Source organism: Ambystoma mexicanum, chromosome 8 (assembly GCF_040938575.1).
Source record: "Ambystoma mexicanum isolate Mex_15411 chromosome 8, UKY_AmexF1_1, whole genome shotgun sequence".
NCBI lineage: Eukaryota > Metazoa > Chordata > Amphibia > Caudata > Ambystomatidae > Ambystoma > Ambystoma mexicanum.
In genome coordinates this window covers 495030176-495057023 of record NC_090929.1, presented here as the reverse complement: position 1 = coordinate 495057023, position 26848 = coordinate 495030176, and the positions used below count along the sequence as shown (strand labels likewise).

General features: G+C 51.0%; 1 protein-coding gene across 6 annotated transcripts in view; it reads left to right on the top strand.

Annotated features, from left to right (window-relative positions):
• Positions 1 to 26848, top strand: part of LOC138472139 (cyclin-dependent kinase 11B-like) — a 945042-nt gene that overhangs the window by 600628 nt on the left and 317566 nt on the right. For all 6 annotated transcript variants that reach the window (XM_069610151.1, XM_069610152.1, XM_069610149.1 and 3 more), the window contains one exon: positions 10738 to 10828. In XM_069610151.1, coding sequence (XP_069466252.1) covers positions 10738 to 10828 — 91 coding nt within the window. The remainder of the gene's footprint in view (positions 1 to 10737; positions 10829 to 26848) is intronic.

Genomic DNA, 26848 nt, shown 5'->3' with positions numbered 1-26848 from the left:
TTACAGCCACTGGAATTAAGTTGGGAGCTTTTTGACCAGTCCCAGTGCAGTGCAGGAGTCCCCCGGCGTCCTCCCTCTTGTCCCCACGACTGAGGCCCAGGAAAAGCGAGATCTGCAAGATCTGCCAGGAACAGAAGTCATCAGCTGCCTCTTTCTTCATTGTAAGGTAGAACTTGCCTCTCTCTGTGAAAGTGCTCGACACTTTAGCAACTCACTCGCAGGACTAATCAGCTTGTGACCCAACATATTGCTAGGAGGCAAAGCTACAGAACGGTCCCACTTTCACAATGCAATTTTTAAAACGGGCGAAAAATGCACCGAAGTTTGAAAGTCTGCTATATTGTCAGGATTCAGGGTAGAGTGAGTTTCTATCCTAACCCAGGCCACTCCTACCTTCCTAAGTGGCTGCTGGTTGACGGCTGGCAGCTGGCCTCCCCTATTGACACCTGCAGACACTGGTTGGAGCCGCCTCAGTTGGAGCCGCCCTTTACCTTGGGGTCCTTAGCCGCAGGGGCTGCTGGGCAGAGGCCTGCCTTGGGAGGGTTAGCAATGACCAGCAAGGCCGCCAATCAGGGGAGCTGGGCGGGCAAAGGCTGGAGGGAAGGCAACAGGGAAGTGAGAGCCGGGGTGGGGATGGAGGGGAGAGAGACCAACGGGGCTCGGAGCGCAGGAACAATGCCACAAATTTACAGAAATGTTCAAGCACAGGAGGGGCTCTGGCAACGCTGACCTCACCTGCTGGCCGCCGGGTGCAGAAAGCGAGTCAGGGACTCGTAGGTGCAATACACCCACACACGGCAGCAAGGCAGCCAATGGGGGGAGGTGGGCGGACAGGAAGGCGGGAGGGAAGGCAAAGGTCATTTAAAGGCCTAAAGGGCACATGAACAGTTGGGATCGGTCACGAAGGGTGAACACCTATAGGTGCAATAGGGTCGAAGGGCTGTGGTTGGCTGAGGAGCACGTGGTGTTGTGATGACGCTCCTTGGGTCAATCGGTCAGCTGGGCTCATCGAATTGGTATGTGAGATCGGCAACTGTCACAATGTTTCTTATTAAATAACCATTTGACATTTGCGCTTGCGGTCACACATTTCCATTCATCCAACACCATAATCTGCTTTGTTCAACGTGCCCTGAGACCGGTAAGCTCAGACACTTAAGGGAAGACATTTCTCAAATACAAGTTAATATATCTTTGAGCATAGGTTAAGATACAGCTATTAAGTGCAGCGTTTGATCCATTGATAGGCAGGCTTAACTGTGTGTTAATACAATACAAGATACATTTGGCTAAAGAGGTGATACTTTTGAGTTCATTGTGTGGTCTGGAATGTTCATCTGATAAACAAAGTGGGCTCTAAATCTAAGGCTTAAATTACACATTTAAAGACTAGGTCACACAAAGGCGCATACTACCATGGTCATAAGTCTCATTGTGCGGGTTAAAGACTGGTTGTTTAAACATCATTAAATCTCTGCTGCTCTGACACTATGAAGGGTGGAGGGAAATCGAAACACCTTTGCGGGGTAGTTCTGCAATGCACGAAGGCGGGGCCTTCAAAAACAAATTTACATACAGGCTTTTTACACATGGCCTATTAAATATATTCTGCTTATATTTGTTTAAAGTATGTTATATTTTCTTTCTGGCTAAATGTTCTCATTATTACAGCACTCATGATGAAAATATGTGCATGCTTAGGTTATTGTCCATACTACGTTAAACAGTTCATGATTCAGGTTCTGCATATGCAGCCTTTATATATATATTTCTGAGGCCTGTGGGATCTGCTTAGATCACATGCTGTGAATAGGCCGACATCTAGTGGAAGCTGCGGAGTATTACAGTTTGTTTTTCGAAACTCGAAAATGGGCGTCGACACAGGCGTGCCAGCAATACTATCCCTAGTGTGACGTCCACTTTACCCAAGATCCCTCACGCGTCTAGGATCCACAGATTGTTTTTTTCCGCCATACTGGTCTGAAGCATCTTGCGGAGTCCCCTGGCCTTAGCCTTACTTTTGCTAATTATTGAAGTTTAAAATTATTTATTGACATCCTTCCCCACCCCAACGTCGACCCTCGACACTCGACGGCTGGAGAAGACATCGACCGTCGGCTGCTGCACGACGGATCTGGGCCTCAGAAGGCCGCTGGCCTCGGCCCGGGCCTAGTAGGCCGCTGGCCTCGGCCCGGGCCTAGTAGGCCGCTGGCCTCGGCCCTGCAAGTAGGGAGAGTGGGGGGTGGTACATACTCTTCACTCTTGGTATATAGGTACACCTTATATATTTCCAACACTTACCAGCCCGCTGCCTCAAGGTGCGTATGGAGGGTACCCCTTTCCAATTCTGCCCCAAGTGCAACCGCAAATACCCTTGGGTCGACAGGCACGCCACGTGCAATCTCTGCTTGCCGAGGGACCACCCCGAAGCGAACTGCAGAGCGTGTAGTAGGTTTAAGCCTAAGACACTTAAGGACCGTTCGACAAAGCATTGGGCCCACCACGCCAGGCAGGCGGCCATGGCAGCGGAGGGCGCCTTCAGTGATGGCAGCGACGCCGTACTTTCGGACGGCGATGGCATTACGGCGTCGAAAGACTGCCGAGCGCAGGTCCCCGACCTCGGAAGGTTGTCCGGCAGGGCGGCTATGGGGAAGACCCCCGGCGACGCAAGCGCTACACACCCTACACACACTAAGCACACTAAGTCCAACCGAACCTCGACGACGTCGACTTCTCGGAAAGAGGCACAGATAGAACGGTCCGACTCGGTGTCCTCTGGGCGCTCTCGATCGAGATCGCCTCATGACGCAAGGCAATCATCCACTCTTGCCAAGAGTGCCTCGCTCCCTAGATTAACGGAAGTTCGATCGTCGGAAGACGAAGACGACTTCCACCCCCAGGCCGCGCTCCAGGAGACCGAGGCCGCAGTTAACACCAGCGAGGCCCCACACTCGAAACCCACAGATACCTCTCCCGACCCTCGACGCCAGCCGTCGAAAGTCTCTGGGGCCTCCAAGGGGCAGGGAAAACATTTTTCCACGCACGGGGAGGGGGGGAAACAGCGGAAAGCACAGCCTTCCACTCCTGTAAGACCATCCTTCCACCCTAAGCAGACAGACAAACACAAATCTACTGGGACATCAACATCCAGCAAGGGTATCCTTGATAAGTCCTCTAAGTTGCCTACTAAAGTCATACCCTGTTCCAAAGAATGGTCCAGTGAAGACATAGACAGGGTCATGTCAAGGATGTCTTCCTTAGCTGATTTTTATGACAAAAACCCAGAACATTTCCTTTCGTATGACCCTCAAGGGGCCACACCCTCAGGCTCCTCTGATCCTATCCCCCTAAGTAAAAAGGCCCGGTTCGAAAGACCTGAACCCTTCGAGGTGCAGCCTTACTCTACTCCACACCCCAGATACCAAGGACAGCCTTTCCCTGAAGGGGACCAGGAGTTTAAAATTATGGAGGAACAAACCGGGACTGAATACTATGCGGATGATGAGGACCTGGAGGAGGTAGAAGATGAGCAGGAAATTTACAGAGTAGATTCCCCGGTAGAGAGCGAAGCCCCAGTTACCGACTCGCCAGTTGATAACCAGCACGTCCTTAATGAAGTTCTCGCTCGCGCAGCAGAACATTTTCACATCGACACCCACGGTGTACAGGAGGAAAGGGACTTCGCAGAAGAGTTGGTGGGAGAGAGGAGGCCGGTCGCTCAGACCATCCCTATCCTTAAATCCATCCAACGTAGAATAGATCCATCCCTGGTGAATCCTAACCTCACCAGAGCCGTCAACCCCAGAGTCGAAAAACTTTTTCGGGCAGCCCAGTCTGACCCTCTTTATATAAGAGGACATCTTAAACCAGACTCCCTAGTGGTTACCAACACTCGGAAGAGGGCTGGGACACCCTTATCGTCGTCAGAAGCTCCTCCCGACAAGGAGAGCAAAAAACTGTACGGGTTTGGCAGGAAGGTAGCCTCAACGTCCGCCTACCAAGCAAGGATTGCAAACTCCACCACCCTGTTGGCAAGTTACAACTGCCACTCATGGGAAGGGGTCGCGGCGCTCATAGCCTCTGCTCCTGAACCGTTAAAGGGCCAGTTGGCTCGGATCTCGGCAGAAGGGAGAGCCGTGTCTGGTTGCATATTAAAAGCAACTTTCGACGCCGCGGACAACGCAGGAAGATTGATAGCGGAAGGTACTGTTATCAAGAGACATGCGTGGTTACGGCAGTCGGGGTTCAAAACAGAAACCCAGGCTTCATTAATAGACAAGCCGGTGGAACCCGATCTATTGTTTGGGAAAGCGGTCGAAGACGCACTTAAGAATGCCAAGGACGAATACGAGACTCTCAAATCCCTTGGCCAGCTTACCAACAAACCCCCTAACCAGAGGGGGAACAGTAATTTTCGTCGCCCACGCGGCCAAAATTCACAAAGAGGCAACTATGCCCAAGGACAGGGTACACAATGGAACAACCAGCAGTCTACCCAAAGTTACGGCAGGGGTAACAAGAGAGGTCGTGGAAGAGGCAGAGGCACGCCTCCACCAAAGCAGTGACGCTCAGTTCAGGGTCCCTTCTCACGCAACCCCAGTAGGGGGACGCATTTCCAACTTCACCCAGGCTTGGGAAGGGATCACCTCAGACAGATGGGTGCTGTCAACAGTGTCCACAGGATATTGTATAGAATTACTGCAGCGTCCCCGGAACCACCCTCCACGACAAAGAATACACTCCTTAGAACATCAGAAGATCCTTCTCGAGGAGATCGCCATTCTGCTAGAAAAGGACGCGATAGAACTCGTCCCAGGACACCAGGTAAACAAGGGTATCTATTCAACTTACTTCCTTGTGCCAAAGAAAGATTTGACAATGCACCCAGTATTGGACTTACGGCCTGCCAACAAGTATGTCAAGCCCCAAAAATTCCGTATGACCACGCTACAAGAGGTAATCCCCCTCCTAAAAAAAAAGGGGGATTACATGGCAACCTTGGATATGAAAGATGCTTATTTTCATATTTCCATGCTCCCAGCGCACAGAAAATACTTGCGCTTCAAGGTGGACAGTCGCCACTACCAATTCAAGGTACTGCCCTTCGGGATAGCTTCAGCACCAAGGGTATTCACCAAGGTACTGGCGGTGGCAGCTGCACACCTACGCAGGGAGGCAATCCCAGTGTACCCTTATCTGGACGACTGGCTCATAACGGGGGAAACCCCAGGAATTTGCAGGTCAAACATTCAGAGGACTATCGACTTCCTCCACAAATTAGGCTTCTCTATCAACGAGAAGAAGTCAAGTCTGGTGCCAAGCACCTCAAAACAGTTCCTAGGAGCAATCCTAGATACTCAGAAAGGGTTGACCTTCCCTTCGGAAGAGAGAATTCGGAATATACTACTGCAAATTCCACATTATCAGTCAGGTCAACAAATAACGGTACGCAAAGCAATGCGGTTACTGGGCATGATGGCGTCATGCATTTACCTGGTCCCCCACGCGCGTCTGCGCATGCGTCCCATGCAGGAATGGTTGGCGAAACAGTGGTCTCAGGCAAGTGGTCAGTGGGACGATCTAGTGGTCGTTTCGCCAACACTCGTACAGAGCTTACACTGGTGGACAAGAGAGAATCTCGCAAGGGGAAAACCCTTTTACGATCCTGAAGTACAGGCAGTGGTGACTACAAATGCATGCCTGACTGGGTGGGGAGCTCACCATCTCCACCACACAGCTCAGGGTCTCTGGTCTCACTCAGTAGCCAAGAACCACATCAACCTGCTAGAGCTTCTGGCAGTATTCCGAGCGCTTCGGGCGTTCGAGCCCCATCTGCTAAACTTGTCGGTGCAGATCCGGACGGACAGCACGACAGCCATGTTCTATCTGAACAAACAAGGAGGGACTCGTTTGCCAAATCTGTCCAAGCTTGCCCAGAAAATCTGGACATGGGCACTCAGACGGAACATCTTCCTGTCATCACAACATGTTCCAGGGGAGCTCAATTCCCTAGCGGATGCCCTAAGCAGAGACTCCCTCCCAGAAGAACACGAATGGGTCCTTCACAGAGATATCGTAGAAGATCTCTTCTCTCAGTGGGGTTTCCCCACTATAGACCTATTCGCCACAAGCGAAAACAAACAATGCCCAGGATTTGCATCCAGGTTCCCCCAGCCAGACTCCCAAGGGAACGCCCTGTGGATGAACTGGTCAGGGATGTTTGCGTACGCTTTTCCACCAACTCCTCTCATCAGGAAGGTGGTGTACAAGATGAATAAGGAATCAATGACGCTCATCCTAGTTGCTCCCATGTGGGCGAGACAACCATGGTTTCCACACCTACGCAGGATGGCGGTGTGCGAGCCCATCAAACTCCCAGCCTGGTACAACCTACTGTCCCAGCAACAAGGTCAAACAGTGCACCAGGAACCCAACTCAATGAACCTGGCAGCATGGCTCCTGAGGTCATAGAGTTTGGGCATCTCAATTTACCACAGAGGTGTATGGACATCCTAAAAGAATCCAGGAAACCAAACACAATGCACTGTTACTTTGACAAGTGGAAGAGATTCGTTATTTGGTGCCAGAATAAACAAATCAACCCAGTTGATTGCACTCCTTCCAACGTTGTAACATACATGCTCCACCTGCTGGACGCAGGTTTGGTTTTTAACTCTCTGAAGGTACACCTGGCAGCCCTCTCGGCTTACACCACATCCCATAACAAAGTATCGTGGTGGAAAGTACCAGTAGTTAAAGCCTTCATGGAAGGAGTAAAGAGACTTCACCCTCCTATTTCGAACCCACCGCCAGGATGGGACCTCAATGTGGTGCTAGCTAAGCTCATGGGCCCCCCTTTCGAACCCATGCATAAAAGTAGTCTCAAACACCTGACTTATAAAACGGCCTTCTTAGTAGCCATTACCTCTATAAGAAGGGTCAGTGAAATTCAGGCTCTGTCAGTGCAGGATCCTTTCTTTACTATCCACAAAGACAAACTGGTTTTACGCACACACCCTAGGTTCTCACCTAAATTTATATCTAAGTTCCATGTAAACCAGTCCATCGAGCTTCCGGCTTTCTTCCAGAACCCGCAAAGCTCAGCTGAGGTGAAACTACACACCATTGATGTGCGTAGGGCGGTCCTCTACTATGTAAATAAAACCAGACCGCTAAGGAAAACAGATCAACTGTTTGTCTCCGTAGCTACAGGCAGAGAGGGGGATCGCGTCTCTAAAGGCGCGATCTCGAAGTGGATTATCAACTGTATACAGCTGTGTTACTCTCTTTCTGAAAAAACTCTGCCTTTTACGCCAAGGGCCCATTCTACTAGAGGCATTGGGGCCACTCTGGCTTTCATTGCAAATGTTCCCCTCGACACCATTTGCAAAGCAGCTACTTGGAGCTCTATTCACACTTTTACTCAGCATTACTGCATTGACACTCATTCCAAGACAGATACACAAGTGGGACAAGCGGTTCTAAGACACCTGTTTGCTCATGACCCTTCTCACATCCCACCTTTTTCTTCTGGTACTGCTCGCTAATCTATGCACAGCATGTGATCTAAGCAGATCCCACAAGCCTCAGAAGGGATACATTACTCACCGTAATCGTATTTCTGATGCTTGTATCTGCTTAGATTCACATGCGACCCACCCTTCCTCCCCTCCGAGAGAAGGCGCATGATTGCTTGTAGTCTTACCTTTGTCTATCTGCTTGGATTATCTGTACTCGCGCTACTCCACATGCTTCCTCATGTCAGAAAAAATACAATCTGAGGATCCTAGACGCGTGAGGGATCTTGGGTACAGTGGACGTCACACTAGGGATAGTATTACTGGCACGCCTGTGTTGACGCCCATTTTCGAGTTTCGAAAAACAAACTGTAATACTCCGCAGCTTCCACTAGATGTCGGCCTATGCACAGCATGTGAATCTAAGCAGATACAAGCATCAGAAATACGATTACGGTGAGTAATGTATCCTATATATTGATTTTACACAATATGCTATCATGCATGTATTTACATTGAACTTAAAAATGAGGTAGCTCTGTGCTGGCATGTACAGTGTTATGTTATGCATTTTGTTATTGCAATCCATTTCTATTAAACAACGTCATACTACACATTAATACACATCACACTTTTATAACTGAATCCTAAAGTTAGGGCTTTTGGTTACACATATATTATGCAGTGTGCTAATATGCTTGTTCTTCTACAATCCTGGCATTATTCTGCATGAAATGAGCAGCTTACTCCCATTGCATGCAACACAACACTTTGATTGTTCGTGCCTCAATAGAAGAAAAACAAACATACTTGAGGGTCACTTCTAACTTTCTGATCATGTTTTAAAGAATATGGGGATGGTATTCTTTATGGCCAGGGCCTGTTGGGTGTGGGGCAGGTTTATAGAGATTAACGACTTCTGTTGCTGGCCCCTGCGCTGGTCCGTGTCGGGGTCAATAAAGTAAGAAGGAAGACAGAAGATACAGTGTAAAGTTTATTGCATTCACGCGGCTAGTCTCATGAGAACCGGACAACTGCAGAGATGTCAAAGGGGAGGAGGAGGTGGGGGGGGAGCGGGGTGGTAGCTTGCTCACTGTGTGTGTCTGGCTGGGAGAGCTGCAGGCCTACAACTGGCCTGCCATTCTAAAATAACAAAATGGAGTCGGTGGACCACAAAATGGAGTCTAGTTCAACTCTGTTCTTATGCTGTCTTAAGGGTGGGGGGGGTCACAGTTCCTAAGGGTATTCCCGTGCAAGTGCTCCGGGGCCTGGGCCCTGAACCCAAAGCAGCCGCAACTGGGCCTATCCAGGAAGTATAAGAATGTAGGGGAGTGGGGGGGTTCGAAGACTCGTAGGAGCAATACACCCACACACGGCAGCAAGGCAGCCAATTAGGGGAGGTGGGCGGACAGGAAGGCGGGAGGGAAGGCAAAGGTCATTCAAAGGTCTCTGTTGGGTATCCAACTGGTTGGCAATTGTGGGAAGGGAATTTTGAGATAGAAGTGGTCCTGCAACAGGTTGAGCTAAACCCTGTGCACATTCAAAAGTATTCGATAGTTTGATGCAAACTTAAATTGGTCCGAGTCCGGCTGAGGGAGACACCATTTTTTAAGTGGAAGGACATGAGCCCAGCTAGGGGGATCCGGGGTGAATCTTGAGTCACCCGAGAAAGAATATTCTCTGAACATTGTAAAACGGAATATGAGCTCGGCTGAGGGGGATCCAGGGTTAAGAGTGAGTCATCCGAATTGAATACTTGTGAAAGGAAAATAACTTTGTTCGTTTTTTGATTCATCAGGCCCTCTGAATAAAGATCCTTTGATAAGGAAAGAGACTTGGGCACAGAAGTCCCTGATGCTGGTAATGGAACTGTATCATGTACACTACCCCACACTATTTTGTATATAGCGATAATGATTGGCAATAGATTTTTTTTAGTATAGGCCCTTTTTCTTTGACGAGACAACACTAGGTCTGCATTATTTGATGGTCGTAGCTTGCTCCCACTTGGATATTTAGGATTAGACAGGCGTTTTATCACACCCTTGTGGAAGGTCAGTAAACACCCTTGAACTGTGGTCACTTGTGTCTGTCTTACTATTGATACCATGCCTTCCCTGTTGCCCTGTGGGTGCTTTAAAACACAATTTACTTGATGTATAAGCGCCTTACAAATGTAAATAAATAAAATGCTGAAACCAAGTACAGCAAAGCATCAATGCAGTGACAAAATCCAGATTCACAGGCAGGGAAAAGGAAATATTCAGCCTCGTACAGTGCAAGATGAAAAATACATTTGGGAGAAACGAAAGTCACGCAATACATTTGACTCAACTGACATATATATATGAAACGCAAGTGGAGGTGCTCAGGGGGTCCACACATAGAGACTGCCATTTTCACAATGTATTACAATACTAATGTGATCAAAAGGGCTACAACAAAGTACAACTACCACCAGCCTAGTCAACATTTTTACAGGTGATAGAATCACACTGTGACCAAAATGGGGTCCTAAAAAAGAACCCTTGAACAGATAGCCATATCTTCTGCTACAGGGTTGCACACCATTTTGAGTTGCAGTGATGGGAACTGCAGTAGGAGCTTTTCTAAGACCAAAAAGAAAGTCAGAAATCCAAGAAAGCCAACATAAACTTGAGTAGATTCATAGTTGTAGGCAAAAGAATTAAAATAATGTAACTCTGCCCTAACGCATGGTCTACTGCTCTTAAGAGTAAAGACCAAATGTTCAGTCACGTCGATCATTGAGAGTTTGGTGTAACTTAAAGAAATCTGCGAATCCATTATGGGTTGGCCTTTCAAAATCCCTCTCCACCGGTGATTTAGAAAACTAAAAACTGTGCTTCTTGCCTGCCTTTTCAAATGAGATCTTGGAATCCTATCAGCCTGGCTCTTCGGTATTGATAGTTGTCTCTTTTGACTCTCAGACCATTTTATTCTGATGCATCTTGCATGGAATATTTGACTTGCATTTCATCTAGATTGGACCATTTGAGCTTTTATTTCTCTTGATAAGAAATAGAGCCTTAAACAAATTATGCTTCACAATATCCTAATTAATACAGATTGTCGTTTTAATCTGAAATTGCAATGCATCATAAAAAGGGTAAAATGAGAATGCATATGGAGGCACACATTTAATGATTTTGCTTTGGGCATCTGCAATTAAGAAATGACTTATGTCTTTGTTTTCTCCTAGGGCTGTCGCAGTGTTGAAGAATTCCAGTGTTTGAACAGGATTGAGGAAGGCACCTACGGTGTTGTCTACAGAGCCAAAGACAAAAAAACAGGTATGTGCAGACCTCCTGGTGTTGGTCAACATCGGTTATCGGCAGCATAGAGTACATATTCTAGGCTTTGCATGGATGTGACTGCAGGCGGCTGCCATGGCGATTTAGCAGTATTGTTCTGTGTTTAGTGGGCCAGCTACCAGCGCTCATTGATGGGTAAACATCTTTGGTTGGAGGGCTTCATGCTGCTTGTTCAGAGGTGTGTGCACTTCTGAAAAATGGATTCATGCTTTGTAATGCTATAGTTAGTTTTTGGTTAGTAAAAAATGGCACATACTTTATTGCAGAATGTAAACACTATGTACTGTTATTAGCATGCAGTATTTCTGACCTAGTTATGTAAAGTAGCATTGTACTTGATAAAATGAAGGAAGGGAATCCCATCACCCACATGGTCACATGAAATATTATTTTTACCAAAAAGGTGCTAGGTATTTTGAGCAATTACTCTAATAACTTCCTGTTATGGAGAATTCTCAGAAATGTGTTAATTCCCTTCTACCTTGGAGACCCCCAACTCTTTTTGCTGGACTTTAGGACTTTTTATGTCTCGGGTAATTTTAATGCGATTTATTCTGTTTCTTTTGACTTTGGAGTCTGACAAACTCCATAGGCATCATCTTTACATTGTGTCGCACAGCATTTTCAGTGCAGTGGCACAGGGAAGTCTTACATTTCGCAAAAGTTTAAATGCCTTCTCTTGGTTACACTACCGTTTCCAAGAGCAGTAAAGTGAAATTGACTTTACTTACATTTTGTAACTTTCTAGACCCAGCACACAAGATCTTACCATAGGGTGCTGGAGGGGGTTACTTAGTATCCCCTTTGTCTAGGTTCTCATGTAAAAAATGTTGTTACCCTTCCTGCAATTAATGGCTGGTGGCAGTGGTTTACTTTTTACTACCATTGTGTATTTTTACCGCGTGCTGCGTTCGCAGCCACGGTAACCAACCCAAGAGTGCCCATTTCGTTAAAATTAACCGCGGTCTTCTATTTTCACCATTTCTTGTCGGGAAGGTCCTTCTTGAGATTTACTCTGAGCGCCAAACCAGGTTTGGTCTCTTTGTTCGTTTTGTCTTTGGCGGGATTCACGAGTGAAGCCCGCCTCTGGCTCCAGTATGTCTGGCAGGGGCAGGAAGTGAGGGAGGTGCCCGAAACTCCCTGTGCTTAAACCCCTTGGTTACAGGAATGCACCCAAAGGTGATTGGGCGGCTGGCTGGCCGGTAAGGACAGCCACCCTGCTGTGAGATTGACAGCTAGGCTTGAATGAATGGGAGAAACCTGCATAAAAGGCTAGGCTTTTTGGCTTGGAAGGCAGAGTCGACCACTGGATGAAGGAATCCGAAGAAGAACTTGGAAGAGACGCCTGCTGCAACTCCTGGACCGTTGGTTTGCCCGGTGAAGCCCTGCTGCTGTGTTGAAGCTCTGAATGCGCCTCGACTAGAGAAGACCTGCAAGGACGACTTCTCCCTTGGAGTTGATTGGTCCCACCAACTCAAAAGTAAGCCACCTGGACATCCCCTCGAGGTTTATAGTGATAGTTTCGACATACATCTTGGCCAACTTAAAAGCAACACACACAAACGGGTGTTCCCCTCCCTGGCTCTACGGTTTCCAGCAGCAACTGCAGTGGAAATTCAACCAGCTTCGAGGGGGGTGTCCAGTCAAATTTTCGAAACCATAGTTTCGAATGACAATCATGCTGGCCCCAAGGAGGGTCAAGCCTGGTGATAGTGAAAACAGAGGGGCAAACTGATTTAACAGAGATTTGCACTCCTCCTGTTGTTCCAGTGTCTGATTAGAAGAGAGATTAACTCCTATCTTCCCATCTAAAGGTTGTCCCCTGAGGAGATCAGGTAGAGGTTCACTCTCCTCCTGAGCAGAGGCTAGAAGCAAAACTCCCACTTCGAGTGGATTGTGTCCTCCAACGTATTCCTCATATTAGATGTATTCCATCCAGCTTTGCTGCTCTTCGGACATTTTTTCGGCAGAGGGCGCCGTGCGTCGATGTAGTCGAGTCGATGGTCCCTCGAAGGCCTCCGTCGAGGGTGAAGTCATCGGGTGTATAAATAGCACGCCTGGCGCCTCTTGGCCTCAGTTCCGTCTTTCCGCAGTATACGTTGCTTCGGACATTCGGCGCGCCTCGAGTTCTGTGAGAACATAAAATAACGAAATATGTCCTCGTCATCGACGCCGACCACGACCCGAAATCGGGATTCAAAAAGTGCAAACCGTGCGGGTCAAAAATGTCGATCACGGACCCGCATCGAGAGTGTTTGTGGTGCCTCGGACAAGGCCACGACATGGAGGCCTGTACGAAGTGTCAGGCGATGACTGGGAAGGCCTCGCGAGAGAGGAGAGGAAAGCTCTACAGGTAGGTCGAAAAACCTCTAGCGTCAAGATCCCGTGAGGAGAATTCTCCTCGACGCGAAAGGCATCGATTGAGGTCCCGTAGTGATTTCCCATCGCTTGTCGTCTTCGTCAAAAAGATTGAAGAAACGACACCACAGGTCTCCCTCCACCTCAGCGTCAGACAAGTTTCCAAAAAAGATGAAATGCCCCACGAAACATTAGTCTGCCGAAGAGTGGGAAGCATTTAGGGTCAAAATGATGGAGGTGTTTGAAAAAGCGAAGCCTCGGTCCGCGCCTTCTTCGGAAGCCGGCCGGGAGCGTCATCGCTCCGACACTCGCGCACCATCGAGCCCGGGTGATTGAAAAAAGGATAGGGAACCTTTCAGGACGCCGAGTGGAAAACGCTCAAGTCGACCGCTCGAGGTCATCGACGCCGTCCGGGACCCATCATACCTCGAAGGGAAAATCTTCGAAGGTCGCCTCGATGCCCTCGAAGCAGACCCTGTCGACGACCACGGTGTCGTCGAGGCCGTTATCAACCTCAAAACCTCGCCGCCAAAGGCTCCAGCCAAGCCAGGGAAGCCAGAAAAAGAGAAGGATAAGGTTACAAAACCTGTATTGTCCTCAGAGCCAGGTACTAGACCTCTTTCTCCTCCTCTCCCAGAGAAGGTTTTCAAGCCTCTCCCCAGAAAGGAGTTTTTCAAATCCCTGACCTCAATTTTTGAGGAACAGGAGAGATCTGATGAGGAGAATGTACCTTTTGGGCTGGAATATGGCACCCCAAATGTCCCAGAATGCTTGATTTAAGAAGAACGCAGAATGAGGGACTTGGTGGAATCATTACACAATGCAAGTGGCATTGACACATCTCCTGAAAATGACTTTGGCAGACCAGAACCAGGAGAGCATGCCAGTCCATCATACCGTTAATTAATGACAAAGGTAGTAGATTACTTAGGATGGGCTAGACCATCAGCCCAATTCATCCAGGATGATTTAACAGACATATGGGACCATGGTCCCAATGAAGACTCAGTACCACCCTTTCATGTAGCCCTGCAAAATAGGGTGGCCAAGAATTGGGAAACTCTGGATTCTATTCCTCCGGTAAATAAATCTCCCACCTCAGAATACCGCCCGGCCAGTAGTGACCCCGGCTATCTGTCCAAACACCCAACTCCTGAGAGTCTTGTCATACAGGCAGCCACAGCTTCTAACAAACTTGCATACCCGTCTATCCCTCCAGACAGGGACGATAAGCGTTTGGATGGTTGGGCACGGAAGGTATTTTCAGCCAGGAGCATGGCATTAAAATCAGCCAACTCCACATGTGCCTTGGCAAAATTTTCATACACTCTTTGGGAGTGCATTTCAATGGCGGCGGAGCACATACCAGAAGGGGAAGAAAGGGAAGGGTTCCTAGCAATCGTTAGAGATGGAAAGGAAGCCATGCAGGAATCCCTTCAATCTGGATTGGACACTGCGGATAGTGTAAGCAGGTCCATGGGCACTAGCACAGTAATGCGCAGATTTGCGTGGTTACGGAAGTCTGGTTTCGCACAGGACGTACGGAACCGCTTTCTGAACATGCCTTTTGACGGTCTCACCTTTTTGGCAACAAGGCTGACAAGAGCCATGAGAGGTTGCAGAACTCAAAAGCAGCTGCCAAATCTTTAGGAGCTGCTATTAGGCAACCTCAGCCTTTTCGTGTGCAAGGACAGAGATGGAGGGGACGATCCTATTGTTACTACACCCCATATGGAAAGGCGAGAGGAATGGCCAGTCAAAGGGGCCAGAAAAAGGCCACTCATGGTGGACGAGGAAAACGTGCTGCTCCAGCTGCAGCCTCTCTGCCATCAGCGGCTGCAACATCAGCCACAAAACCGCTTTGAGGACTTGCATCACAAAACACCTGTAGGGGGCTGACTGTCACAGCATCTGCAAGAACGGCGAGTCATTACTTCAGATGTTTGGGCTCTAGAAATAATAGCCCAAGATTACTGCCTTCCTTTTCTAACGCAACCTCAAAGCAATACACCAGGGAGACACCCGTTGAAGTCTTCAAACCCGCTCCTACAGCAGGAAGTTTTAACCCTGCTGGAGAAAGGTGCTATAGAACCAGTACCTGCAGCGGAGAGGAACAAGGGATGGTACTCCTCGTATTTTTTGATCCCCAAAAAGAACAGAGGACTGAGACCCATCTTGGACTTAAGAAACTTGAACAGGTTCCTCAGAAAGGACAAGTTCAAGATGGTTACCCTTTCTCAGATCCTTCAGGCCCTTCAACTTCAGGACTGGTTGGTGTCATTGGACCTCCAGGATGCTTATTTTCATGTGCCGATTCATCTCAAACACAGGAAATACCTGAGGTTCGTAGTTGGTGACTCACATAATCATTTTCGAGTCCTGCCATTTGGGTTGACCTCCGCCCTGAGGGTCTTCACCAAGTTAATGGTAATGGTGGCAGCGCACCTCGGGAGAGGGGGATTCATGTCTACCCCTACCTGGACGATTGGTTGATCAGAGCGCGTTCTTCCGAGCAAGCACTGGATCATCTGACAGTCACCTGCCACTTCCTCCACAAACTGTGCTTCTCCCTCAATTTCAAGAAGTCACAGATGACACCTTCCCAACAGATTCAGTACATAGGAGCTGTATTAGACACGTCCTTGGGAAAGAGCTTGCCTCCAAAGTCAAGGGCTCAAGACATTCTTCAGATGGTTTCCAAATTCCAAAATCTCCAGGCTTACGATTTTTTAAGGTTGCTCGGCCTCATGGCATTCTGCATCTTTCTGGTGCCAGAGGCACACTTGAGGATGAGATCCCTTCAATGGGCCCTAAAGACTCAGTGGTCCCAGTTCTCGGGTCAAATGACGGATCTTCTTCAGATTCCGAACAAGGTCAGACAAGACCTTCTTTGGTGGACCTGTGCAGAGAACATCCTAAAAGGAGAAACTTTTTGGCAACAATGGCTGGAGATCACAGTAGTGACGGACGCCTCACTCCTGGGGTGGGGAGCTCATGCCGACGATTTGACAATCAGCGGTCGCTGGTCTCCATCGGATTCCAAACTACATATCAACCTTTTAGAGCTGAGGGCAATCAGACTAGCGCTGAAGGCCTTCCTGCCATCTGTCAGGGGAAAGAATGTCCTGATAATGATGGACAACACAGTGGCCATGCACTACCTAAACAAAAGAGGTGGTGTGGGGTCACTACCCCTGTACAGAGAGGCAATGCAGCTCTGGTATTGGGCGATTCAGGAGGGAAACTCTTTAATGGCAATTAATCTCGCCGTGGAAGAGAATATGACGGCAGATGCTCTAAGCAGGCAGAGCACGGTATCCCACGAATGGGAACTGGCTCAGGAAGTCATTCAAGAGATCTTCGCCCTTTGGGGAACCCCTCAAGTAGACCTGTTTGCAACTGGAATCAACCGAAAATGCGAAAGGTATTGCTCAAGGGAATTTCCCCCGAGAGGAGCCCTGGGGGACGCGTTCGTGGTGGAGTGGAATTTCCCACTATTGTATGCGTTCCCTCCGATTCCCGTCATTCCTCAGGTCATCAGGAGGCTGAGAAGGTTTCAGAGCCGCATGATCCTTATTGCCCTGGATTGGGCCAGGAGAACGTGGTACCTGGACCTTCTAGACATGTCCATCTGTCCTCCAGTACGTCTTCCTCAGAGGGAGAACCTTCGCTCTCAAATGGATGGTCAGGTTCTCCATCCAGAGGTCAAAACACTCATCCTTCATGCTTGGTATCTGAAAGGCTGAGATACAGGGATTGGAACCTTCTGAATGCAGGGATTGGAACCTTCTGAATATCGGAACAATAAAAGGTTACCTTGCGGCGCTTTCCATTTTCAAGCACTCATCGGAAGAATGCTCCTACTTCAAAATTCCTTTGATAATACAATTCTTAAAAGGACTCCCTAATGTGTTTCCTCCTCACCCATTTCAAGTACCGATTTGGGATCTAGATTTAGTCCTAAAATTATTAATGTGTGCTCCTTTTGAGCGTATGCACATGTGTCCATTAAGATTACTAACATGGAAAACAGCCTTCTTGGTTGCTCCAACATCAGCAAGAAGAGCGAATTGCAGGCACTGTCTTCTGGGCCACCCTATACTGTGTTCCATAAGGACAGAGTTGTGTTGAGGGTAAAACCATCATTTTTACCGAAAGTAATATCTGATTTTCATTTATGTCAGAAAATTGTTTTATCCGCATTCTATCCTCCACCCCATCCTTCGAAGGAGGAAGAAAGATTACACAGGTTGGATCCGAAAAGAGCTTTAAGCTTTTACATCTCTAGACTTTCCAGACTTAGAGTGGACAACCAGCTGTTTATAGGTTACACAGGAAGGAAACTGGGTCAATCGGTGACAAAACAGACAATTTCACGCTGGATTGTGCTTTGCATTTCAGAATGCTACAGGCTAGCTCACAAAGACCCTCCGGAAGGGTTAAGGGCTCATTCCACCAGAGGCATCGCCTCCTCTACGGCCCTTCAAAGAGGTGTTCCAATAAGATCCATTTGCGAAGCAGCATCTTGGTCTTCGCTACACACCTTCTCAAAATTCTATAACCTGGATGCTTCCCAGTCTAGGGAGCTAACTTTTGGAAAAGCAGTACTATACTCCGCCATCTAAGAGTATCGAAAAATCTACCCTCTCCTCCAGAGGACTTGTCCATACTGCTTTGGGAGTCTATCTAAGATGAGGAATACGTTGGAGGACACAATCCACTCGAAGAACAAGTTACTTACCAACTGGTAACGTTCTTTCGATTGGATGTTCCTCCAACGTATTCCTCATCGCCCTTCCGGTCCTACCCCTCTGTAGATTTTTCCAGGTTATTGCCATCTCAAATCTCACAAGGCTCATAACTGTCTGCCGGCACAATATACACAGTACAAGATCAAAGATAAAAAAAGGGGAAAAACAGAACTGAGGCCAACGGGCGCCGCGTGTGCTACTTATACACCCGATGACGTCACCCTCGATGGAGGCCTTCGAGGGACCATCGACTCGACAACATCGACGCACGGCGCCCTCTGCCGAAAAAAATTTCCGAAGAGCAACAAAGCTGGATGGAATACATCTAAGATGAGGAATACGTTGGAGGAACATCCAACCGAAAGAACGTTATCAGTTGGTAAGTAACTTGTTTGTTCTCCAGCATGGGGTCTGGCATGGATTCACATGCTCATGAATATTCCCCGTCGTCAGGCTGGGAATCCTCGGTAAAGAAAAAACCAGTATCAGTTTCGTTTCTGATCTGTCTTTCGTAGTAATAACCAATCACTGGTCTCTGCGTCATACTGACCACAGCCAATGACTGCCCTCTACCTAAGCACCGCCTCTGGCAGCCATCTTCAGATTTTTACCGCACGTTCATGTGTTGGGATCCTCGTGCTATTGCTCTCGAGCGTTAGTGCTATTTTTTTCACGTTTTTTCTCAAAAACTTCGCTTTTTCGGTCAAAAGAGCCTCAAGCTCCACCGACTCTCCATCCGATCAACGGGGACCCGTGTCGGATTCGTCTGCGCCCCTCAAGGGTGAAGATTTCGTCGAGCTACGCTTTTGGAGGACTCCAGAAGTTTCTCAGGCCCGGACATGGCCCAGGAGAAGGGAAGCTCGACGCCCGGAAAGCTGTTCAGGATCTGCCCTGGATGCCAGCTCCAGAACGTCTTAAGGAGGACGAACACTCCTTTTGTCTCTACTGCTTACATGAGGACAAGACGCACGTGGAGAAGGACTGTGCGTTTTGCGGCAACATGTCGGAGGGGACCATGAAGGACCGCCATCAACGTCTCGCCAACTGGCTGGAAGGGAAGAGCCCGTCAGGCGAGAAGAAGAGGAAGAAATCCGAGCGGGCTTCTAAGACCTTTGAGGACGCCCCGGCGACGGGGGTCCAACACAAGGCCAAGCACCGCGAGTCCGCTGGCACCGGGAGCGCCGAACGGTCGGGCTCTACGGGCGCCAGGCAGGGCGCACCCTCCCCGGCACCTTCAGCCACGAGCCAACGCTCTGGGTCGGGTAAGAGGAAGGGCGAGCACCCGGCGAAGCTCCTGGAGAGGCCCCGGTCGAGCTCAAAGGCCCCATCGGAGGGGGAGCGAGGCAGTGTCCCCCCCTCAAGGATAAGGCGGTGAGCGCACCTAAGGTGGTGAAGGCCTTAATCCATCCGGCCAAGCCCTCTATCGATACTGTCGCGGCGGCCCTGGCTCAGCCTGTGGAGGCTACACCAGTGGTGGCGACCTCGGGGCTCAGAGTCTCCCTGCCACCTCGGAGGGAGTCCTCTTTTGTGCCCATCGATAGGACCCCCGTGAAATCCCCGGCGGGGAAGAAAAAGGGGGGGCAGGGCGTCGTCGTAGATTCGGCCTCAGAGGAAGAGCTGATCGAGGTCTTAAGCCAGGGCCTTGGCGTGGAAGAAGACCGGCCCGTCGGGATGGATCCCGACGCAGGTGACGACGACATCGTCGAGGGTGCCGACGGGGCCCCTGATCGCCCGTCGGATTCCCCTCTGCCAGCGCCGCAAGACAACTCGGCGCCCATTTTGTTGGCTATACAGTCCTTATGCTCAGAGATAAGGACGAGACTACAGTTGCCGACGGAGGAACCTCTCCCGTCGGGGGATCCTGAACCGGGACCTTCTGGTGTTCCCCCGCCCAAGAAAAGAAGGATTCACCCTCCACCTCCTTTTCAACCGTCGCGCCCCGTCCAGCCCTCCTCCCCGTCCACCCGAGGGGATGATACGGGGACTGACACGGCAGCGACGGGTACGGACGACGAGGTATACGAGGATCTACCGTCGTCACCTCCCACCAGGGCTTCTCCGCCCGACGAGATTGGATCGTTCCACTCCATGATCGCCAGGGCGTCCGAGCTTTTCCAACTCTGCCCTGAGGAGAAGAAAAAGGAAGGATTCCTTTATCAACGGCGCGAGGCCAAGAGGAAGACGGTCCTCGCGGTGCCTCTAATGGACGACATTTGGGATGAGGGCCTCGCCCTCCTCAAGAACCCTTCCACGACGCCAGCTAGAAGAGACCGGTACGAGAAGAAGTACCGGGTCCCGGACGCGGCCCCCCTGTGCCTCCGGGCGCAGCCTACCCCGGACTCCGTCGTCTCCGCGGCAGCCAGGAAGAAAGCGGGGGGGGTGCGGCCTCCACATCGACTTCCCCACCGGACGGCGAGGGAAAGAAATTGGACGCTATGGGACGCAGGGTCATCTCGTCTGCAGCGACGACGATTAAAGCGGCCAACGCCTTGGCTATCGTGGCCCGCTACGACAGGGAGCTATGGTACAAACTGGCTCCCCTGCTGGACTTCCTACCGGACGACAAGAGGGCAGATGCCCTGGAGATCCTACAGGAAGGTGAGGTGGCGTCGGACCACGCCATCACTATTGCGACGGACATCGCCGACACTGGGTTCCGCCAGTTGGGCAACGGCGTGTGCCTTAGGCGGCGTGGATGGCTCAAGGCTACGGACTTCCGCCAAGACGTACAGACCAGAGTCCTGGACATGCCGTTCGATGGGAACAACCTGTTTGGGAAAACAGTGGACGATTCCCTTCAGGCCATTAAAGCGGACACTGAGACGGCCCGGGCCCTTGGGGTTCTGCAGCAACGACGGACGCCCTTTCGGAGCAGCGGAGGCAAGGGCGCCTCCAAAGGTTCCGGCGGCGGTTTCTCCACCTACCGTCAAGCGGCCCGCTCGTCGTCTCAGGAGGCCTACAGAGGACGAGGCAAGTCTGGCGGACTCCGCCGTCGTCGCCAAGGAGGTCAAGGCGGCAAAGCCTCGTTGAAACAGGATTGAACCGGCCGTGGGTCGGGCCCCCACCGAAGCACCCCGGTGGGAGGCCGGCTGGCGAGCTTCGTCAGCGTGTGGGAGTCCATCTCCACCGACCGTTGGGTGCTGGACGCCTTAGCCCGGGGCCACGCGCTCGAGTTTCAAAGAAGGTGCCCGCGCGTCCCCCCCCCCGTGGCCAGGAAAGAGCTTCACGTCCCTCAGCTTCTCCTGGAGGTAAAGGCGATGCTCAGGAAGGGCGCCATCAAACTCGTCCCAAAGAGGCTTCGGGGCTCCGGAGTTTACTCGAGATACTTCCTCGTGAAGAAGAAGACGGGAGGATGGCGCCCCATCCTAGACCTGCGACGTCTGAACAAGTTCATCAAGGCGCAGAAGTTCCGGATGGTCACCCTCCAGCACGTCCTGGGGCAGCTGGAGGAAGGAGACTTCCTGTCGTCGTTGGATTTGGAGGATGCCTACTTCCATATTCCCATCCTAAAGGGGCACCGAAAATTCCTCAGGTTTGTGGTCCAAGGGCGTCACTACCAGTTCAAAGCCCTCCCCTTCGGACTACCGTCGGCACCCAGGGTATTCACCAAGTGCCTTGCACCGGTGGCGGCGCAGCTGCGCCGCGAGGGGATCCACGTCTACCCCTACCTGGACGACTGGCTCATCCGAGCCAAGATGAGGGAGCTCGCCGTGGAGCACACGGCAAGGACCGTCCAACTTCTCACGGACCTGAGGACCAGTTCCATCCTGGGCAAGGTACAGCGGATGTTGGTTTCCGACGCGGCCAAGGTGAGGTCCATCAAGTCCCTCCTCGGAATGATGTCTTCTTGCATCTACCTCATTCCCATATGCAGGCTCCCGATGCGCCCGTTGCAGGAGTTCCTGGACGCGCGCTGGATCCAAACGACGGGCGGCTTCGAGGAGAGGATCACACTCGACGAGAGTTTCCGCCGAGCGGTCCGGTGGTGGGGCAACCGCACGCATCTGACGGTGGGCATGGACTTCCAGACCCCAGACCACCAGGAGACAGTGACCACGGATGCCTCCCTGGAAGGGTGGGGAGCACACACCGAAAACCTGCACGCGAGAGGCCTTTGGCTCCCGACGGAGAAGTCCCTCCATATCAACGTCCTGGAGCTCCGTGCAGTGTTCTCGGCCCTCAGGTCCTTCCTTCCGTCCCTCAAGGGCAAGGTGGTGAGGATCTTCACCGACAACACCACCACCATGTTTTACATCAGGAAACAGGGCGGAACCAGGTCCCCAGCGCTGTCCAAGGAGGCGCAGGACCTGTGGCATTGGGCCGTCGCCCAAAGGATGTTTCTGGTGCCGTTTCATCTGGCAGGGATAAAAAACACCATCGCCGACTCACTCAGCAGGGAGCTGCGCTCGTGCCACGAGTGGGAACTACGGCAGGATCTAGTGGATCGCCTCTTCCGACGGTGGGGCACACCCCAGATCGACCTGTTCGCGACGGCGACGAACTCCAAGTGCCGGAGGTTCGCCAGCAGGTTTCCCCAGGCGAGGAGCATGGGCGATGCTTTCTCGTTCCCCTGGGAGGGCCTGTTCCTCTACGCGTTCCCTCCTTTGCCGCTGCTAATCCGGCTCGTCAACCAGCTCAAGAGGTCACGGTGCAGGATGATCCTCGTCGCACCTGCGTGGCCGAGGCAGATATGGTTCCCGGATCTTCTGGACTTGTCAGCGTCCCCGCCAATCAAGCTGCCGGTGGACGCGGATCTACTCTCCAGGGAAGGAGGCGCCATCCTCCACCACGACCCGAAATCGCTGAACTTGCAGGCCTGGCTCCTGCAGCGCTAGAGTTTGGAGGATACGACATACCGGCCGACTGCAGAGAGGTTCTTGCAAAGGCCAGGGCGTCCTCGACTCTTAAATGCTACGGACACAAATGGAAGAGGTTCTCTGTCTGGTGCCACGCACAGAAGATTAACCCTCTACGGATTATGGCTCCCCAGGTACTGCCGTACCTGCTGACGCTGGCCAAAGCTGGACTGGCACACGCGTCCATCAAGATTCATCTTGCTGCGATCTCCCAATACACCAGAACCACGGGGCGGACGTCCTTGTGGTCTCATCGTCTGTTGAAAGAGTTCATGAAGGGACTGTTCAGATCGTTCCCGCCGGTGAAGGCTCCGGCCCCGGCGTGGGAGCTCAACGTGGTGCTGACCAAGCTCATGGGACCTCCGTTCGAGCCTCTGCACTCGGCCCCGTTGAAGTTTCTGTCGTGGAAAACAGCGTTTCTTGTGGCCATCACCTCCGCACGACGGGTGGGAGAGATCCAGGCCCTTTCCTGCAAGGCCCCGTTCTTGAATTTTCACGACACGAGGGTAGTGCTCAGGACGCACCCCTCCTTCATGCCCAAGGTACCGTCGGACTTCCATCTCAACGAACCCTTGGTGTTGCCTGTGTTCTTCCCGTCGCCTTCGTCGCCGGCTGAGAGGACTTTGCACTCGCTGGATGTGGCTAGAGCGCTGAAGTTCTACGTGGACCGCACGAAGTGTTTTCGGAAGACGTCACAACTCTTTGTGAACTTTGGACCTGTCAATCAGGGGAAGGCTCTCTCGAAGGCTTCCATTTCCAGATGGCTCTCCGGCTGTATCATGTACTGTCATCGGTTGGCAAACCGACCGCTGCCTGGCCGTCCGAGAGCCCATTCCACCAGAGCGATCGCAGCTACCACGGCGTTCCTTTCTGGTGTGCCCCTGCTGGACATATGCAGGGCTGCTACGTGGAGGTCGACGCACACCTTCACGAAATTCTACTGCGTCGATCGGGATTCCAGGGAGGAGTCCAGGGTCGGCCAAGCAGTGCTGCGCAACCTGTTCGCCTGAGGTGAGCCTGGTGAGGAGGTAAGATGCTTAATGTTGAGTTTGATGTAATGCTTAATGTTGAGCCTTTGCCACCACCCGTGGTTGTGCATGTGTGTACTGCTATGTATTCTTTATTCATGAGCATGTGAATCCATGCCAGACCCCATGCTGGAGAAGGAACAAGTTACTTACCTGTAACTGTTGTTCTCCAGCATGGGTCTGGCATGGATTCACATGCGAACCCTCCCGCCTACCCCTCTGCGGCTCTTCACTTGGTCATACTGCCACTTCACGTGCTTCCAAATCTGAAGATGGCTGCCAGAGGCGGTGCTTAGGTAGAGGGCAGTCATTGGCTGTGGTCAGTATGACGCAGAGACCAGTGATTGGTTATTACTACGAAAGACAGATCAGAAATGAAACTGATACTGGTTTTTTCTTTACCGAGGATTCCCAGCCTGACGACGGGTAATATTCATGAGCATGTGAATCCATGCCAGACCCATGCTGGAGAACAACAGTTACAGGTAAGTAACTTGTTCCTTCTTCTGGTCTAGAGACCTAGGCTTTGAGACGGTTGGTGTGAAAGACCCTGAGGGCCGCCTTAGGATTGCCTAAGTCCACCAAATACTTGACCTCTCCACGTTTTCCCACAACCATGAAGGGTCCAATCCATGTGTCCTGCAAGGCCCTCTGCCTTGTAGGTACCATAACTAGAATGTGCTGGTCTTGAGCAAACTCAACCATGTTGGCCTTCTGGTAATGCCAATGCTTCACCAGAGCCTGACCTGCTTTCAAGTTATCAGAAGCTTCTGTCATTGTGTGTCATTCTCCTCCGGAGACCTAACACATAGTCAGTGACTCTCACTTGCTTGGGGGAAGGAGCACTCTCCAACCCCTCCTTAATTGGGGTCAATCAACCTCTAACTGGATGACCATAGAGGAGCTCAAAGGGACTAAATCCAACTCCCTCCTGAGGAACTTCTCTATAAGCAAAAAGAAGGCATGGCAGTAGAAGGTCCCACTTTCTTGGAAGGGATTCTTCTAAAGCACCTATCGTGCTCTTCATAGTACAGTTAAACCTCTCTACCAACCCATTGGTCTGGGGATGGTAGGCAGTTGAGAACTTGTAAGTTACTCCAGTTTTTCTACATGGCTTGCATGTAGTGGGCCATAAAATAATTCTGATGCTTGTTAATCTGCTTAGAATCACATTCTGTGCATATAGTCTGACATCAAGTGGTGACCGCAGAGTTTTGCATCTTGTCTTTCGGGGACCAAACGGAGAAGTCGGCATAGGCGTGTCTGTAACACTATCCCTATCGGGATGTGTAGTATACCCAAAATCCCTCATGCGCCGAGGTCACTCAGATTGTTTTTTTCCAGCCCAGGTCACTGGTCGCCCTATAGCGGAGCTCTTCATAAGAGACATTGTTTATCTTTATACCGACTTAGTCGGTTATTTCCCCATAAGTCATTTCGACAGCGATTCAAGCAACTTCGGCAAAGACTGCGGGAAGTTTCTACGGTGGTGGATTTCGGCGCCTAAGATCGGCCGGCTGAGCCATCCACATGGCTGGGCCCTCTGGCCAACCTACACAGTAGGGAGAGTGGGGTCGGGGTGGCCATATCTTTCGTTATGTCTCTCCTCTTTCCCCCTCTTTGCCCTCTAGGTCTGGTCATCTTTGTCTATACCTTTTGCTATGGAAAGGTCACCATTTAGGTTCTGCCCTAAGTGTAGGGTCAGATACCCATGCAAAGACGAGCACAGTACGTGTAATTCTTGTCTACCCCTAGAATACAACGAGAAGCGGTGTGCAGCCTGTAGACTCCTTCGGCCTAAGACCCTTAAGGAGCGCCGTGTAAAGCGGTGGGCCGCGTATGGCATGTTCGCAGGCTGGATCCTCTTCCCAAACCGCCACACCTGCCGAAAGTGACGGGGGCACTGATGATGACCAGACATCCGTGTCAAATGTTATAGACCTTGAGGCGGACGCTTCTAGGTCTGCCACGCCCATCCCCGACCCCTCTAGGCCTGACAAGTCTCGCTTTGGGGACAACACCCGGCGACAAGGGTGCAAAGAAACCACACACTAAGCACACAACCCGATCACCGGTTTCGACGGTTCCGCCGAAACGGGTAAAAGCGCCAACAGGACCGCCGATAATTTAGACAGAATCCTCTGATCTCGTAGATCAGCAGCCTTCCCTGCATCCGCAGCAGCGTCTTGCGACTGGGCACTCCAAAGTTAAGGGCGCCACTTCTAAATCGGGTTTGGATGCCGAAGCGCAATCATCCAACGCTCCGGCGGCCCCTAAGGCCTCAGGAGGCCCAAAACCTACTCCTAGTCCCCCCTAGCCTTTCCGCAGGCAAAAAATCTACCGCTAGGCCCTCTGGTGCCGCAGTAAATCTACCGCTGACCCGTTGACTCACACCGATTCAGCGGAGATTGAGGACAGTCTTGCGAGGATTACTTTGGCGATTGGGCTGACGCCTAATTAACTGTCGAAACGCATGGAGCGTACCGCGGACAGGTCTAAAGACATTCCATGGCACCCCAGTACTCGCGAAACCTACGAGGACGTTTTTCCACCTTTTTTGCCCCTTCTGGTGCATCTAAGTGGACCAGGGAAAAGTTTGAAGGATGCATGGACCTCCCATAAAGGATTGTCTCGCGTTCAGAGCATCCTTCCCCTAAGAGATCTCGTGAAGACCCTCTTTTGGTGTCGGCTTCACGTTTCCCTGGAAATCTTGACTCTCAAGACCCTTCTGCTTCTGTCCCCCATGAAGATGTGGTCTAATTGGACACTTACCAAGACATCTATGACGAGGAAGAAGACCCCTCCTTCCTGCAAGACTACACTGATGACCAGGCGGATGCCATGGGCAACTGGGAGGAGACCCTGTAAGTGGAGACAGAGCCATGGGCGCTCCCAACGCAAGATCAGGACACTGATGTCCTATGCCTGGATTCCCCTCCTTCCACACCGGCCCGCCAGGCCTCGCCTGTGGACGATCAAATGGCTTTCAATGCCAACTTAAGGAAG